The sequence below is a fragment of the Oncorhynchus clarkii genome, chromosome 31 (assembly GCF_045791955.1).
Source record: "Oncorhynchus clarkii lewisi isolate Uvic-CL-2024 chromosome 31, UVic_Ocla_1.0, whole genome shotgun sequence".
Lineage (NCBI taxonomy): Eukaryota > Metazoa > Chordata > Actinopteri > Salmoniformes > Salmonidae > Oncorhynchus > Oncorhynchus clarkii.
The window spans coordinates 26,155,773-26,175,578 of NC_092177.1; the positions used below are offsets into that span (position 1 = coordinate 26,155,773).

General features: G+C 46.8%; 1 protein-coding gene across 1 annotated transcript in view; it reads left to right on the forward strand.

Annotated features, from left to right (window-relative positions):
* LOC139390840 (protein diaphanous homolog 1-like) overlaps nt 1-15,368 on the forward strand; it is a 50,785-nt gene extending 35,417 nt beyond the window's left edge. Inside the window, exon 12 of the mRNA XM_071138235.1 lies at nt 14,160-15,368. Coding sequence (XP_070994336.1) covers nt 14,160-14,347 — 188 coding nt within the window. The 3' untranslated portion in view covers nt 14,348-15,368. The remainder of the gene's footprint in view (nt 1-14,159) is intronic.
* The last annotated feature ends 4,438 nt before the right edge of the window (nt 15,369-19,806 follow it).

Here is a 19,806-nt window from a genome sequence, read left to right on the forward strand (position 1 = left end):
TGTCAGGACCTTCCATACTGTTAGATTCCACACACACAGAGCTCCAGCCTCATGCTGAGTGGTGTCAGGACCTTCCATACTGTTAGATTCCACACACACAGAGCTCCAGCCTCATGCTGAGTGGTGTCAGGACCTTCCATACTGTTAGATTCCACACACACAGAGCTCCAGCCTCATGCTGAGTGGTGTCAGGACCTTCCATACTGTTAGATTCCACACACACAGAGCTCCAGCCTCATCCTGAGTGGTGTCAGGACCTTCCATACTGTTAGGTTCCACACACACAGAGCTCCAGCCTCATGCTGAGTGGTGTCAGAACTGTCTGTTTCCAACGAGAGACACGAGGCTGAGAGGAGACAGACTGGGGAGACTGACCTCTAACCCCTGACCTGTGACTCAGCAGCTCTGTCTGCCTGGTTGTCTCTAGGGGAGAGGGGCAGCAGCTGCCCTCACTCTGTCTACACTGCTCTTTTTAAGCAAGGCCCACACACACACACTGCATACCAACACACACACACATACACACACTGCATACCAACACACACACACATACACACACTGCATACCAACACACACACACATACACACACTGCATACCAGCAGACACACACATACACACACTGCATACCAACACACACACACATACACACACTGCATACCAGCAGACACACACATACACACACTGCATACCAACACACACACACATACACACACTGCATACCAGCAGACACACACATACACACACTGCATACCAACACACACACACATACACACACTGCATACCAACACACACACACATACACACACTGCATACCAACACACACACACATACACACACTGCATACCAACAGACATATATGCTCAAATACCAATACTGATACAAATATATACACACACATACACCCACACTATAACACATAGTAACACACTTTACACAGTCTAAGATTAGGCACTCATTTTGAATGGTTAATATAAGGGTTAAGGTTTAGGATAGTGGTAAAATAAAAAACCAACGTCCACGACTGAGATTGAACACACAACCTTCTGACCCAGAGTCAGGGGATTACCCGTTCACATAGCCCTAGCAAAACCCAAGCCTACTGATGGTAATAATGTTGCCCCTTGTGGCTGGTGTCGACGTCTCAACGTCCTCAGGACATGGATAGATGTCCAATTTTGAGTAAAATCTTGAACTACTGGCTATTCCCCTCTGTCATGTGATGGTGTTTAAAGGAATGGTGACATCACAAAGAGGCGTCGCGAACATCACTATAGACCCATCTGCTAGGTCATAACACCACCCTAAAGCACCAATCACAAAAGATTACGAATAACAAAGCACCAATCACAATAGATGGACACATATGAAGAGCCAGTCACAATACACACACTCTCTCCTCAGCAGGCCTGCCCTTTAACAGGGGAGTGACCCTAATAAAGACCTTCCCCCACCGTAGGGCTCCCTGTACACCTCAACAATACACACGCTTTCCAAGAGTTACTGACCAACAAAACCCTCATCTAGACAAGTAGAACCCCCTTCTCTCTCTCTCACACACACACACACTGCCCTTTAACAGGGGGGTGACCCTAATAAAGACCTTCCCCCACCGTAGGGCTCCCTGTACACCTCAACAATACACACGCTTTCCAAGAGTTACTGACCAACAAAACCCTCATCTAGACAAGTAGAACCCCCTTCTCTCTCTCTCACACACACACACACACTGCCCTTTAACAGGGGGGTGACCCTAATAAAGACCTTCCCCCACCGTAGGGCTCCCTGTACACCTCAACAATACACACGCTTTCCAAGAAGTTACTGACCAACAAAACCCTCATCTAGACAAGTAGAACCCCAAAACTTCTCTCTTCTCTCTCTCTCACACACACACACACACACACTGCCCTTTACTCACACACACACACACTCTCTCACTCTCTCACTCTCACTCTCTCTCTCTCTCACTCTCACTCACTCACTCCTTTGAGAGCAGTTGTCACAAATGGTTTGTTATGGGAATAAGTGTATTGCCTGTCTTGCCTGGGGAGGGCGATGGAGCTTCTATAACCAGACACACTGTCTGCTGCTCCAGTTGGGAGCTTCTATAACCAGACACACTGTCTGCTGCTCCAGTTGGGAGCTTCTATAACCAGACACACTGTCTGCTGCTCCAGTTGGGAGCTTCTATAACCAGACACACTGTCTGCTGCTCCAGCTGGGAGCTTCTATAACCAGACACACTGTCTGCTGCTCCAGCTGGGAGCTTCTATAACCAGACACACTGTCTGCTGCTCCAGTTGGGAGCTTCTATAACCAGACACACTGTCTGCTGCTCCAGCACACTGGGAGCTTCTATAACCAGACACACTGTCTGCTGCTCCAGTTGGGAGCTTCTATAACCAGACACACTGTCTGCTGCTCCAGCTGGGAGCTTCTATAACCAGACACACTGTCTGCTGCTCCAGTGTCTGCTGGAGCTTCTATAACCAGACACACTGTCTGCTGCTCCAGCTGGGAGCTTCTATAACCAGACACACTGTCTGCTGCTCCAGTTGGGAGCTTCTATAACCAGACGCACTGTCTGCTGCTCCAGCTGGGAGCTTCTATAACCAGACACACTGTCTGCTGCTCCAGTTGGGAGCTTCTATAACCAGACGCACTGTCTGCTGCTCCAGTTGGGAGCTTCTATAACCAGACACACTGTCTGCTGCTCCAGTTGGGAGCTTCTATAACCAGACACACTGTCTGCTGCTCCAGTTGGGAGCTTCTATAACCAGACACACTGTCTGCTGCTCCAGTTGGGAGCTTCTATAACCAGACACACTGTCTGCTGCTCCAGCTGGGAGCTTCTATAACCAGACACACTGTCTGCTGCTCCAGTTGGGAGCTTCTATAACCAGACACACTGTCTGCTGCTCCAGCTGGGAGCTTCTATAACCAGACACACTGTCTGCTGCTCCAGTTGGGAGCTTCTATAACCAGACACACTGTCTGCTGCTCCAGCTGGGAGCTTCTATAACCAGACACACTGTCTGCTGCTCCAGTTGGGAGCTTCTATAACCAGACACACTGTCTGCTGCTCCAGCTGGGAGCTTCTATAACCAGACACACTGTCTGCTGCTCCAGTTGGGAGCTTCTATAACCAGACACACTGTCTGCTGCTCCAGCTGGGAGCTTCTATAACCAGACACACTGTCTGCTGCTCCAGTTGGGAGCTTCTATAACCAGACGCACTGTCTGCTGCTCCAGCTGGGAGCTTCTATAACCAGACACACTGTCTGCTGCTCCAGTTGGGAGCTTCTATAACCAGACACACTGTCTGCTGCTCCAGTTGGGAGCTTCTATAACCAGACACACTGTCTGCTGCTCCAGTTGGGAGCTTCTATAACCAGACACACTGTCTGCTGCTCCAGTTGGGAGCTTCTATAACCAGACACACTGTCTGCTGCTCCAGTTGGGAGCTTCTATAACCAGACACACTGTCTGCTGCTCCAGCTGGGAGCTTCTATAACCAGACACACTGTCTGCTGCTCCAGTTGGGAGCTTCTATAACCAGACACACTGTCTGTTGCTCCAGCTGGGAGCTTCTATAACCAGACACACTGTCTGCTGCTCCAGCTTGGGAGCTTCTATAACCAGACACACTGTCTGCTGCTCCAGTTGGGAGCTTCTATAACCAGACACACTGTCTGCTGCTCCAGTTGGGAGCTTCTATAACCAGACACACTGTCTGCTGCTCCAGTTGGGAGCTTCTATAACCAGACACACTGTCTGCTGCTCCAGTTGGGAGCTTCTATAACCAGACGCACTGTCTGCTGCTCCAGCTGGGAGCTTCTATAACCAGACACACTGTCTGCTGCTCCAGTTGGGAGCTTCTATAACCAGACACACTGTCTGCTGCTCCAGCTGGGAGCTTCTATAACCAGACACACTGTCTGCTGCTCCAGTTTCTATAACCAGACACACTGTCTGCTGCTCCAGCTGGGAGCTTCTATAACCAGACACACTGTCTGCTGCTCCAGCTGACACACTGGAGCTTCTATAACCAGACACACTGTCTGCTGCTCCAGTTGGGAGCTTCTATAACCAGACACACTGTCTGCTGCTCCAGCTGGGAGCTTCTATAACCAGACACACTGTCTGCTGCTCCTCTCTACACAGACACATGACTATAGACCTCTCCCTCTACACAGACACATGACTATAGACCTCTACAGACACATGACTATAGACCTCTACAGACACATGACTATAGACCTCTACAGACACATGACTATAGACCTCTCCCTCTACACAGACACATGACTATAGACCTCTCCCTCTACACAGACACATGACTATAGACCTCTCCCTCTACACAGACACATGACTATAGACCTCTACTCAGACACATGACTATAGACCTCTACACAGACACAAACATGAAAACTCTCACTGGCACAATAAGTGACTTTCCCCATCTGTCAGTAATTATGAAGACTCCCATATTGTGTAATGTGTCGCAGATGATCTTTAAACCACTCTGTGTCCCCATCTCCCCTCTCACGCACATACACACACTCACTCACTCAGGAACACACTCTCTCTCACACACACACATACACACAGAGTTATAAACAAAATTGAACACAGGCAGCATGTTTTTGAGGCATTGTGCTGGGTTCTTGTCTAGACATCTCATTTCCTGGTGGGAAGAGAACTCTACAGTCCCAGAGCCAAACTCCCCTCTCAGCTCTGACTGGAGAACCAGTTACGATAGCACCAGGAGCTAGTTACGATAGCACCAGGAGCTAGTTACGATAGCACCAGGAGCTAGTTACGATAGCACTAGGAGCTAGTTACGATAGCACCAGGAGCTAGTTACGATAGCACCAGGAGCTAGTTACGATAGCACCAGGAGCTAGTTACGATAGCACCAGGAGCTAGTTACGATAGCACCAGGAGCTGGTTACGATAGCACCAGGAGCTGGTTACGATAGCACCAGGAGCTAGTTACGATAGCACCAGGAGCTAGTTACGATAGCACCAGGAGCTAGTTACGATAGCACCAGGAGCTAGTTACGATAGCACCAGGAGCTGGTTACGATAGCACCAGGAGCTGGTTACGATAGCACCAGGAGCTGGTTACGATAGCAGTTGAGGTTACTATCAGCACAGATGGGCTTTGTCCTGATCAGTCAGGAATTGATCTGCTCTTCTAACCAACATCATCCTCTATTTCGTTCATAACAACCAGTGTCCTCTCCCTGATTCGCCGACCCCCAAACCAGTGTCCTCTCCCTGATTCGCCGACCCCGAAACCAGTGTCCTCTCCCTGATTCGCCGACCCCCAAACCAGTGTCCTCTCCCTGATTCGCCGACCCCCAAACCAGTGTCCTCTCCCTGATTCGCCGACCCCCAAACCAGTGTCCTCTCCCTGATTCTCTGATTAGTGGTTTAGTCTTTATTCTGACCTCTCTCTCCCTAGCTCACTGTGGTTCTAATCATCAACCCCTTTCTTTCCTCTTTCTGTTCTCTCTCTTCTGAGGGAGAGGAGTGGCGCAGAATTGACATCCTTTGAAATTTCTTCTCATGTTGGGTCTCTGGGACTGGCTCTGATCTGTACTTCTCCACTCTATCAGAGTCATTTGCTTAATGTTTAATTAGTGTGTGTGTGACTGTGAAATCTCTCTGTTCTGAACACCCTGGGGTGGCTGCCTGTTTTCGTCAGCATTGATGAAGTTCTGTGAAGCCGAGTACTGATCAAGTGAAATGGACTGAATTACATAACCGCTAATGTATCTCTCCATCTTCCTCTGACTGATCCCTCTCTCCTCCTCTTCCTCCCCAGACTCACAGCTAGTGCTGGAGACCTGCTCGGTTGTGTGTGTGTGTGTGTGTGTGTGTGTGTGTGTGTGTGTGTGTGTGTGTGTGTGTGTGTGTGTGTGTGTGTGTGTGTGTGTGTGTGTGTGTGTGTGTGTGTGTGTGTGTGTGTGTGTCCAGAGTCTTACTACCAGGTCAACTCCAGAATACACTACTGCATCTCACTGACTGCTCTAAACTCTCTCACACACCTACATCCAACTGTGTGTGTTCTCGGTCACATTTTGTGTGTGTGTGATACAAACACACAGTTCTTTTGCAGCAGGTCTTGAGGAATAATTGTACCCATTTCTCAGACACACACACAATCCCCGTCTGATCTATATAATTCAACATGGCCACTGCGGCACAGCTGTCCACCCATGCGGGAGGGAGAAAAAATCAGGATTGTTGAGATAAAACAAGTAGAATGATAAAAACGACATAACGTCCGCAGGGCACAATTTCTCGCTCCTCTCTCTCCCTCTCTCCCCTTTCTCTCATCTTCCTACTACAGGCATTATCCTTCCATCCCTCTACATTTCTCTGTGTCAGCAGGATCAAGTAGAGCGGTAGTAATCTGACACATAGTGAAGGGTTTGGTACACACACAGACTAATCCTCACTCACATTAACACCACTGCTGTGTTCGTGTGTGTACACGTTTACTATACTTGTGAGTACCAAAAGTCCTGGCACGAATGAAAGCAACTAAAATTCAGAGAAGTGAGGATATTTTGCCAGTCCTCACTTGTAAAAAGGCTATTTTAGGCTTACGGGTTAGTTTTATGGTTAGGGAATAAAGGATTCTGAATGGGGATCAATTGTTTGTCCTAAAAAAGTCCTCACAGTTCTAGTAAGACATACAGTTGAAGTCGGAAGTTTACATACATTTATGTTGGAGTCATTAAAACTCATTTTTCAAGTCGTTTAGGACATCTACTTTGTGCATGACACAAGTCATTTTTCCAACAATTGTTTACAGACAGATTATTTCACTTAAAATTCACTAACAATTCCAGTGGGTTAGAAGTTTACATACACTAGGTTGTCTGTGCCTTTAAACATGATGGCGTGGCTTTAGAAGCTTCTGATAGGCTAGTCAATTGGAAGTGTACCTGTGGATGTATTTCAAGGCCTACCTTCAAACTCAGTGCCTCTTTGCTTGACATCATGGGAAAATCAAAAGAAATCGGCCAAGACCTCAGAAAAAGAATTGTAGACCTCCACAAGTCTGGTTCATCCTTGGGAGCAATTTCCAAATGCCTGTAGGTACCACGTTCATCTGTACAAACAATAGTATGCATGTATAAACAACATGGGCCACGCAGCTGTCATACCGCTCAGGAAGGAGACACATTCTGTCTCCTAGAGATGAACGTACTTTGGTGCGACAAGTGCAAATCAATCCCAGAACAACAGAAAAGGACCTTGTGAAGATGCTGGAGGAAACGGATACAAAAGTATCTATATCCACAGTAAAAACGAGTCCTATATCGACATAACCTGAAAGGCCGCTCAGCAAGGAAGAAGCCACTGCTCCAAACCGCCATAAAAAAGCCAGAGTACGGTTTGCAACTGCACATGGGAACAAAGATCGTAACTATTGGAGAAATGTCCACTGGTCTGATGAAACAAAAATAGAAGTGTTTGGCCATAATGACCATCGTTATGTTTGGAGGAAAAAGGGGGATGCTTGCAAGCCGAAGAACACCATCCCAACCGTGAAGCACGGGGGTGGCAGCATCATGTTGTGGGGGTACTTTGCTGCAGGAGAGACTGGTGCTCTTCACAAAATATATGGCATCATGTTGTGGGGGTGCTTTGCTGCATTAGGGTCTGGTGCACTTCACAAAATAGATGACATCATGATGTGGGGGTGCTTTGCTGCATTAGGGTCTGGTGCACTTCACAAAATAGATGACATCATGATGTGGGGGTGCTTTGCTGCATTAGGGTCTGGTGCACTTCACAAAATAGATGACATCATGATGTGGGGGTGCTTTGCTGCATTAGGGTCTGGTGCACTTCACAAAATAGATGACATCATGATGTGGGGGTGCTTTGCTGCATTAGGGACTGGTGCACTTCACAAAATAGATGACATCATGATGTGGGGGTGCTTTGCTGCATTAGGGACTGGTGCACTTCACAAAATAGATGACATCATGATGTGGGGGTGCTTTGCTGCATTAGGGTCTGGTGCACTTCACAAAATAGATGACATCATGATGTGGGGGTGCTTTGCTGCATTAGGGACTGGTGCACTTCACAAAATAGATGACATCATGATGTGGGGGTGCTTTGCTGCATTAGGGACTGGTGCACTTCACAAAATAGATGACATCATGATGTGGGGGTGCTTTGCTGCATTAGGGTCTGGTGCACTTCACAAAATAGATGACATCATGATGTGGGGGTGCTTTGCTGCATTAGGGACTGGTGCACTTCACAAAATAGATGACATCATGATGTGGGGGTGCTTTGCTGCATTAGGGTCTGGTGCACTTCACAAAATAGATGACATCATGATGTGGGGGTGCTTTGCTGCATTAGGGACTGGTGCACTTCACAAAATAGATGACATCATGATGTGGGGGTGCTTTGCTGCATTAGGGTCTGGTGCACTTCACAAAATAGATGACATCATGATGTGGGGGTGCTTTGCTGCATTAGGGACTGGTGCACTTCACAAAATAGATGACATCATGATGTGGGGGTGCTTTGCTGCATTAGGGTCTGGTGCACTTCACAAAATAGATGACATCATGATGTGGGGGTGCTTTGCTGCATTAGGGTCTGGTGCACTTCACAAAATAGATGACATCATGATGTGGGGGTGCTTTGCTGCATTAGGGACTGGTGCACTTCACAAAATAGATGACATCATGATGTGGGGGTGCTTTGCTGCATTAGGGACTGGTGCACTTCACAAAATAGATGACATCATGATGTGGGGGTGCTTTGCTGCATTAGGGTCTGGTGCACTTCACAAAATAGATGACATCATGATGTGGGGGTGCTTTGCTGCATTAGGGACTGGTGCACTTCACAAAATAGATGACATCATGATGTGGGGGTGCTTTGCTGCATTAGGGTCTGGTGCACTTCACAAAATAGATGACATCATGATGTGGGGGTGCTTTGCTGCATTAGGGTCTGGTGCACTTCACAAAATAGATGACATCATGATGTGGGGGTGCTTTGCTGCATTAGGGACTGGTGCACTTCACAAAATAGATGACATCATGATGTGGGGGTGCTTTGCTGCATTAGGGTCTGGTGCACTTCACAAAATAGATGACATCATGATGTGGGGGTGCTTTGCTGCATTAGGGTCTGGTGCACTTCACAAAATAGATGACATCATGATGTGGGGGTGCTTTGCTGCATTAGGGACTGGTGCACTTCACAAAATAGATGACATCATGATGTGGGGGTGCTTTGCTGCATTAGGGACTGGTGCACTTCACAAAATAGATGACATCATGATGTGGGGGTGCTTTGCTGCATTAGGGTCTGGTGCACTTCACAAAATAGATGACATCATGATGTGGGGGTGCTTTGCTGCATTAGGGACTGGTGCACTTCACAAAATAGATGACATCATGATGTGGGGGTGCTTTGCTGCATTAGGGTCTGGTGCACTTCACAAAATAGATGACATCATGATGTGGGGGTGCTTTGCTGCATTAGGGTCTGGTGCACTTCACAAAATAGATGACATCATGATGTGGGGGTGCTTTGCTGCATTAGGGACTGGTGCACTTCACAAAATAGATGACATCATGATGTGGGGGTGCTTTGCTGCATTAGGGACTGGTGCACTTCACAAAATAGATGACATCATGATGTGGGGGTGCTTTGCTGCATTAGGGACTGGTGCACTTCACAAAATAGATGACATCATGATGTGGGGGTGCTTTGCTGCAGGAGGGACTGGTGCACTTCACAAAATAGATGACATCATGATGTGGGGGTGCTTTGCTGCAGGAGGGACTGGTGCACTTCACAAAATAGATGACATCATGATGTGGGGGTGCTTTGCTGCATTAGGGACTGGTGCACTTCACAAAATAGATGACATCATGATGTGGGGGTGCTTTGCTGCAGGAGGGACTGGTGCACTTCACAAAATAGATGACATCATGATGTGGGGGTGCTTTGCTGCATTAGGGTCTGGTGCACTTCACAAAATAGATGACATCATGATGTGGGGGTGCTTTGCTGCATTAGGGACTGGTGCACTTCACAAAATAGATGACATCATGATGTGGGGGTGCTTTGCTGCATTAGGGTCTGGTGCACTTCACAAAATAGATGACATCATGATGTGGGGGTGCTTTGCTGCATTAGGGACTGGTGCACTTCACAAAATAGATGACATCATGATGTGGGGGTGCTTTGCTGCATTAGGGTCTGGTGCACTTCACAAAATAGATGACATCATGACGTGGGGGTGCTTTGCTGCATTAGGGACTGGTGCACTTCACAAAATAGATGACATCATGATGTGGGGGTGCTTTGCTGCATTAGGGACTGGTGCACTTCACAAAATAGATGACATCATGATGTGGGGGTGCTTTGCTGCATTAGGGACTGGTGCACTTCACAAAATAGATGACATCATGATGTGGGGGTGCTTTGCTGCATTAGGGTCTGGTGCTCTTCACAAAATAGATGACATCATGATGTGGGGGTGCTTTGCTGCATTAGGGTCTGGTGCACTTCACAAAATAGATGACATCATGATGTGGGGGTGCTTTGCTGCATTAGGGACTGGTGCACTTCACAAAATAGATGACATCATGATGTGGGGGTGCTTTGCTGCATTAGGGACTGGTGCACTTCACAAAATAGATGACATCATGATGTGGGGGTGCTTTGCTGCATTAGGGTCTGGTGCTCTTCACAAAATAGATGACATCATGATGTGGGGGTGCTTTGCTGCATTAGGGTCTGGTGCACTTCACAAAATAGATGACATCATGATGTGGGGGTGCTTTGCTGCATTAGGGTCTGGTGCTCTTCACAAAATAGATGACATCATGATGTGGGGGTGCTTTGCTGCATTAGGGACTGGTGCACTTCACAAAATAGATGACATCATGATGTGGGGGTGCTTTGCTGCATTAGGGACTGGTGCACTTCACAAAATAGATGGCATCATGATGTGGGGGTGCTTTGCTGCATTAGGGACTGGTGCACTTCACAAAATAGATGACATCATGATGTGGGGGTGCTTTGCTGCATTAGGGTCTGGTGCACTTCACAAAATAGATGGCATCATGATGTGGGGGTGCTTTGCTGCATTAGGGACTGGTGCACTTCACAAAATAGATGACATCATGATGTGGGGGTGCTTTGCTGCATTAGGGACTGGTGCACTTCACAAAATAGATGACATCATGATGTGGGGGTGCTTTGCTGCATTAGGGACTGGTGCACTTCACAAAATAGATGACATCATGATGTGGGGGTGCTTTGCTGCATTAGGGTCTGGTGCTCTTCACAAAATAGATGACATCATGATGTGGGGGTGCTTTGCTGCATTAGGGTCTGGTGCACTTCACAAAATATATGACATCATGATGTGGGGGTGCTTTGCTGCATTAGGGTCTGGTGCTCTTCACAAAATAGATGACATCATGATGTGGGGGTGCTTTGCTGCATTAGGGACTGGTGCACTTCACAAAATAGATGACATCATGATGTGGGGGTGCTTTGCTGCATTAGGGACTGGTGCACTTCACAAAATAGATGGCATCATGATGTGGGGGTGCTTTGCTGCATTAGGGACTGGTGCACTTCACAAAATAGATGACATCATGATGTGGGGGTGCTTTGCTGCATTAGGGTCTGGTGCACTTCACAAAATAGATGGCATCATGATGTGGGGGTGCTTTGCTGCATTAGGGACTGGTGCACTTCACAAAATAGATGACATCATGATGTGGGGGTGCTTTGCTGCATTAGGGACTGGTGCACTTCACAAAATAGATGACATCATGATGTGGGGGTGCTTTGCTGCATTAGGGACTGGTGCACTTCACAAAATAGATGACATCATGATGTGGGGGTGCTTTGCTGCATTAGGGTCTGGTGCACTTCACAAAATAGATGACATCATGATGTGGGGGTGCTTTGCTGCATTAGGGTCTGGTGCACTTCACAAAATAGATGACATCATGATGTGGGGGTGCTTTGCTGCATTAGGGTCTGGTGCACTTCACAAAATAGATGACATCATGATGTGGGGGTGCTTTGCTGCATTAGGGTCTGGTGCACTTCACAAAATAGATGACATCATGATGTGGGGGTGCTTTGCTGCATTAGGGTCTGGTGCACTTCACAAAATAGATGACATCATGATGTGGGGGTGCTTTGCTGCATTAGGGTCTGGTGCTCTTCACAAAATAGATGACATCATGATGTGGGGGTGCTTTGCTGCATTAGGGACTGGTGCACTTCACAAAATAGATGGCATCATGATGTGGGGGTGCTTTGCTGCATTAGGGTCTGGTGCACTTCACAAAATAGATGGCATCATGATGTGGGGGTGCTTTGCTGCATTAGGGTCTGGTGCACTTCACAAAATAGATGACATCATGATGTGGGGGTGCTTTGCTGCATTAGGGTCTGGTGCACTTCACAAAATAGATGACATCATGATGTGGGGGTGCTTTGCTGCATTAGGGTCTGGTGCACTTCACAAAATAGATGGCATCATGATGTGGGGGTGCTTTGCTGCATTAGGGACTGGTGCACTTCACAAAATAGATGACATCATGATGTGGGGGTGCTTTGCTGCATTAGGGTCTGGTGCACTTCACAAAATAGATGACATCATGATGTGGGGGTGCTTTGCTGCATTAGGGTCTGGTGCACTTCACAAAATAGATGACATCATGATGTGGGGGTGCTTTGCTGCATTAGGGTCTGGTGCACTTCACAAAATAGATGGCATCATGATGTGGGGGTGCTTTGCTGCATTAGGGACTGGTGCACTTCACAAAATAGATGACATCATGATGTGGGGGTGCTTTGCTGCATTAGGGTCTGGTGCACTTCACAAAATAGATGACATCATGATGTGGGGTGCTTTGCTGCATTAGGGTCTGGTGCACTTCACAAAATAGATGACATCATGATGTGGGGGTGCTTTGCTGCATTAGGGACTGGTGCACTTCACAAAATAGATGACATCATGATGTGGGGGTGCTTTGCTGCATTAGGGACTGGTGCACTTCACAAAATAGATGACATCATGATGTGGGGGTGCTTTGCTGCATTAGGGACTGGTGCACTTCACAAAATAGATGGCATCATGATGTGGGGGTGCTTTGCTGCAGGAGGGACCGGTGCACTTCACAAAATAGATGACATCATGAGGAAAGAAAATTATGTGGATATATTGAAGCAACATCTCAAGACATCAGTCAGGAAGTTAAAGCTTGGTCGCAAATGGGTCTTCCAAATGACCCCAAGCATACTTCCAAAGTTGTTGCAAAATGGCTTAAGGACAACCAAGTCAAGGTATTGGAGTGGTCATCACAAAGCCCTGACCTCATTCCTATAGAACATTTGTGGGCAGAACTGAAATCTGAACTGAACCTGACTTAGTTAAACCAGCTCTGTCAGGAGAAATGGGCCAAAATTCACCCAACTTATTGTGGGAAGCTTGTGGAAGGCTACCCGAAACATTTGACCCAAGTTAAACAATTTAAAGGCAATGCTACCAAATACTAATTGAGTATGTATGTAAACTTCTGACCCACTGGGAATGTGATGAAATAAATAAAAGCTGAAATAAATCATTCTCTCTACTATTATAGATTAAATGTCAGGAATTGTGAAAAACTGAGTTTAAATATAGTTGGCTACGGTGTGTGTAAACTTTCGACTTCAACTGTAGTTGTGTGTGTGCGTTACCAGTGAATACAGGCTTGTTCGTGTGTGGGTCCTGTTGACCAGTATCAACAGACGGTATATTCCTTCAGACAGCCCGCCTGGGGGGAGTCAGTCTCTCTCTGCCATCTGCATCCCAAATGGTACCTTATTCCCTACATAGTGCACTACTTTTAATAAGATCCCTATGGAGTCTTGTAAAAAGTAAGTAGTGCACTACATAAGGAATAGAGTGCTGCAGTCTGGTTGTTTGCAGTGAGACGTTTGGTTTGCTAGTCTTTAACCTGTACTGAACTGACCCCCGTCTCCACTGTCCCTCTGAGCTTGTCTGGTAACACAATATGACCAATCCCTGAAATGACCTGTCTGACCTCTCTCTCGTTCTCTCACTTTCTCTCTCTCACAGCCAACCGGAGAGCTGGTCATGCAGTGACGAACATCTTGGCCAAAGAGTTGATGCAGGAGGACACCACACCCCGCTTCAGCAAACCACCCAATAAGAAGACCAAGATGGCGCAGATGGAGGAGCCTAGCATAGAGGGGGCGGGGTCACTAGAGGACCTCTTAGAGGACAGTCTATCACGGTCCAATTAAAGGAGATGGGTGGAAGTTTGCCCTTAGCCACAGATCTAGGATAAGCTCGTCTTACTCATATCCTAACCTTAACCATAGAGAAATATAGAAACTGTTCTTCAATCAGTGTCTAAGGGCAACTTCATCCTCCTGCCAGTTGAAGGAGGAGTCTGTGCCCATTGTCCTTCATGGGACCACCGGATTGGACATGCTGGGACTGAAGGAGCCAATGGGTGAGGGCGGGGCTCTCACCATGACACAGTCCCAGGGTTTTCCACGCTGAGGGACGACTCTTGCTTTGCCATATAAACATATCCCTGTTCAAGCATCAGCATCTGCACACATCCACTGCACTCTCTCTCTCTCACACACACACATCCACTGCACTCTCTCTATTTCTCTCACACACATCCACTGCACTCTCTCTCTCTCTCACACACACATCCACTGCACTCTCTCTACACACACATCCACTGCACTCTCTCTATTTCTCTCACACACATCCACTGCACTCTCTCTATTTCTCACACACACATCCACTGCACTCTCTCTATTTCTCTCACACACATCCACTGCACTCTCTCTCTCTCTCACACACACATCCACTGCACTCTCTCTATTTCTCTCACACACATCCACTGCACTCTCTCTATTTCTCTCACACACATCCACTGCACTCTCTCTATTTCTCTCACACACATCCACTGCACTCTGTCTATATTTCTCTCACACACATCCACTGCACTCTGTCTATATTTCTCTCACACACACACACACACTATCTATCGGTCTACTTTCCTCTGTCTGAAGTGCATCGTGAGAATCCAAAGACTCTTTGTCAGGAGGAGGGGTCCTACATTTTCCCAGAGGGATGGTGGGGGTGTCCTGCTGTATGGAAGCCCTGGGTGGTTTTTGGAACACTTCTTTTCCCACGTGGTTTGATTTAAAACCTATTAAATGTTGCTCTTTAATTCTCCAATATACTGTATGCTAATGTTGTGCTGTATACTGTATGTTTATAAAAGAAACAGGTGCCAACCAATACAATTTCAAGCTTCACATTTCAGCTGTCGTGTTGTCCAATAGGGTTAGGGTGGACCAATCAAAAACCTTCTACCTTAGTGTGTGTGTCTGTCTCTCTTTCTGTGTGTCTGTCTGTCTGTTTGTCTCTGTCTGTGTCTCGCTCTGTGTCTGTGTGTGTGTGTGTGTGTGTGTGTGTGTGTGTGTGTGTGTGTGTGTGTGTGTGTGTGTGTGTGTGTGTGTGTGTGTGTGTGTGTGTGTGTGTGTGTGTGTGTTTATATGATATCACATGTTGAGTGTGTTCCACAATCTTCATCTCCACTGTTCTATCTCCCTGGTTGACAGGGAGGAGTCACTGATTTACTGGCTATATTTAGAGCACTCATGGGCTTTTCTCGTGGGCTTTCTGGTGGGCTTTCTCGTGGGCTTTCTGGTGGGCTTTCTCATGGGCTTTCTCATGGGCTTTCTCATGTAAGTCGCTTTGGATAAAAGCATCTGCTAAATGGCATATTATACATTATTATTAAAAGAGAAGTGTGTGTGTCTAGCGCTGTGTGTGTGGGTGTAATGGGGGTTGTTTGTGCATTTATGTAGTGTGTGTGTGTGTGTGTGTGTGTCAGTTTGTGCATGGGTATGTTCTGTCTGTAAATACTGTCCGCTACTGCCTCTGTCTGCTGTCAGCATAACTGCTAGATTTCATAAACAGAGCTGTGGTCTTTCTGCTGAGGTTACTGGAGGACCTGCCCAAAAACTGCTGAGATATGTTTGTGTGTGTCCCAGTGTGTGTGTGTCCCAGTGTGTGTGTTTTGCCCTTTTAGACAGCAGCACCTGTTGCTTAATGTCTGGACTTGCTTTTCTCTATTCCGTAGCCATCAGCAAATGTTGCTGCCGCAACGCCAGCATTGTGAGGAGTAGTTCTGTCAGCTGCCTCATGCAATACCAATCCCTATGCAAATATAACACATCCCTACCGCTGCTCTCAAGTCAGTCTCAAGCTGTGGTTTCCATAAGTACTGATCAGTTTGTACTGTAGAGCCAAGCACAAGTTGTTTCAGGGCTGTTACCAACACAACATGTTGTTGTTGTCGAGCTGAGAGAGGAGTTCATGGTAATTGTTGATTCCTACAAAGGTATTAAAAGGACCAACGTTACCACAATGTTTGTGACGTGATACATTTCCAGCTTATCCTCCAGTCAGTCAAATGCTGGAGAGAATGTCTGACTGGAGACATTTAGCCCTCAGATAGTGATTGTTCGCCAGAAACACAACTACAACATTGTGTCAACCGCAAGACAGCGTTCCTTGTGCAAATGAGTTATTTCATGTGATCCTGTCTCTATTGAATTTCTCTTTCAAACGTTGCTGAGAGGTTTAAAACATAAAGGGAAAATAATCTGATTTTCTTTGTCTATTTTCTTTTCTTCATTTGATTAGTTTGTTTTCAATGTGCATTTTTACTCTTTATTTGTTTTAGTGCTAGTGAGGTTTCATTTAGTTTTGAGAGATATCACTGTGGTAATGTGTATATGGTATTATGTATGACGTCCTTCTGTTAAAATATCGTCAATAAGAATGTCTGAGGATTATTTTGTACGATTCAAATCAAAAACAGAGCTCTGTTCCTGGTTCTCAGCCAGGAGAACCCCAGGGGTTAGAGAGACTGTGTGTACTGGATCTGACACACACACACACACAAAGTCCATTTGGAAGAGCTATTACATCACCACAGAGTCAGACTTTACAGCCCTATACTGTATCATCACACAGTATTTCCTGTTGTGACCATGTTACGGCACTGTTGTTACTAACACACACACACACACACACACACACACACACACACTGCCATGGTGAGGCTGTGTTTCTGCTGTCGGTTCAGGTCCCAGACGTTTGCTGGTGAATTTTCCACAGACTTCTGCCAATGTACTTTCCACAGTTCCCAATGATCCCTCACTGGGACATCCACTGGACGAGCACCAGACTGTGTGTGAGAGAGAGAGAGACATGGACACGTTTGCCTGTTTTTTTCTCAATTCTTATTTTTTCCTAAACTCCTCTCCCTGATGGTGGTGGAGGGTTAGAGGTCAGTCTGACTACTCTCTAAACTCCTCTCCCTGATGGTGGTGGAGGGTTAGAGGTCAGTCTGACTACACACTGGGAACCAGCCAGGGGACCTGTGGAAGCCACTTTAAAGGTCAATGATTGAGTAGAAAATATGGTCATTATTTTATTCAACTTCCACTGTCCTCCAAGAATGGCTGACTATGATATAGTGACAGGCTACTTTCCCGTTCCAACGAAGACCTTAGAAAGGGAGGATGTTCTCTGTGACACACCACACATTTCTTCTTCAGTAAGGAGAATATCTACTGCCCTCTTCCCCCCCCCCCCCCCCCAAGACCCCTCTCCCTTTCTCCTCATTAACACTGGTGTTGATTTAACCAAGACCCCTTTCCCCCCCCCTCATTAACACTGGTGTTGATTTAACCAAGACCCCTCTCCCTTTCCCCCCCTCATTAACACTGGTGTTGATTTAACCAAGACCCCTCTCCCTTTCCCCTCATTAACACTGGTGTTGATTTAACCAAGACCCCTCTCCCTTTCCCCCCCTCATTAACACTGGTGTTGATTTAACCAAGACCCCTCTCCCTTTCCCCCCCTCATATACACTGGTGTTGATTTAACCAAGATCCTTCTCCCTTCCCCCCCCTCATTAACACTGGTGTTGATTTAACCAAGACCCCTCTCCCTTTCCCCCCCTCATTAACACTGGTGTTGATTTAACCAAGACCCCTCTCCCTTTCCCCCCCTCATTAACACTGGTGTTGATTTAACCAAGACCCTCTTTTCCCCCTCTCATTAACACTGGTGTTGATTTAACCAAGACCTCTCTTCCTTTCCCCTCATTAACACTGGTGTTGATTTAACCAAGACCCCTCTCCCTTTCCCCCCCTCATATACACTGGTGTTGATTTAACCAAGACCTCTCTCCCTTTCCCCCTCTCATTAACACTGGTGTTGATTTAACCAAGACCCCTCTCCCTTTCCCCCCCTCATTAACACTGGTGTTGATTTAACCAAGACCCCTCTCCCTTTCCCCCCCTCATTAACACTGGTGTTGATTTAACCAAGACCCCTTTCCCCCTCTCATTAACACTGGTGTTGATTTAACCAAGACCCCTCTCCCTTTCCCCTCATTAACACTGGTGTTGATTTAACCAAGACCCCTTCCTTTCCCCCCCTCATTAACACTGGTGTTGATTTAACCAAGACCTCTCTCCCTTTCCCCCCCTCATTAACACTGGTGTTGATTTAACCAAGACCCCTCTCCCTTTCCCCTCATTAACACTGGTGTTGATTTAACCAAGACCCCTCTCCCTTTCCCCCCCTCATTAACACTGGTGTTGATTTAACCAAGACCCTTCTCCCTTTCTCCTCATATACACTGGTGTTGATTTAACCAAGACCCTTCTCCCTTTCTCCTCATTAACACTGGTGTTGATTTAACCAAGACCCCTCTCCCTTTCCCCTCATTAACACTGGTGTTGATTTAACCAAGACCCCTCTCCCTTTCCCCCCCTCATTAACACTGGTGTTGATTTAACCAAGACCCCTTTCCCCCCCTCATTAACACTGGTGTTGATTTAACCAAGACCTCTCTCCCTTTCTCCTCATTAACACTGGTGTTGATTTAACCAAGACCCCTTCCCTTCCCCCCCTCATTAACACTGGTGTTGATTTAACCAAGACCCCTCTCCCTTTCTCCTCATTAACACTGGTGTTGATTTAACCAAGACCCCTCTCCCTTTCCCCCCCTCATATACACTGGTGTTGATTTAACCAAGACCCCTTCCTTTCCCCCTCTCATTAACACTGGTGTTGATTTAACCAAGACCCCTCTCCCTTTCTCCTCATATACACTGGTGTTGATTTAACCAAGACCCCTCTCCCTTTCCCCCCCTCATATACACTGGTGTTGATTTAACCAAGACCCCTCTCCCTTTCCCCCTCTCATTAACACTGGTGTTGATTTAACCAAGACCCCTTCCCTTTCTCCTCATATACACTGGTGTTGATTTAACCAAGACCCCTCTCCCTTTCCCCTCATTAACACTGGTGTTGATTTAACCAAGACCCCTCTCCCTTTTCCCCTCTCATTAACACTGGTGTTGATTTAACCAAGACCTCTCTCCCTTTCTCCTCATTAACACTGGTGTTGATTTAACCAAGACCCCTCTCCCTTTCCCCCCCTCATTAACACTGGTGTTGATTTAACCAAGACTTCTCTCCCGGGTGTTGATTTAACCAAGACCTCCTCCCTCATTAACACTGGTGTTGATTTAACCAAGACCTCTCTCCCTTTCTCCTCATTAACACTGGTGTTGATTTAACCAAGACCCCTCTCCCTTTCCCCTCATTAACACTGGTGTTGATTTAACCAAGACTTCTCTCCCTTTCC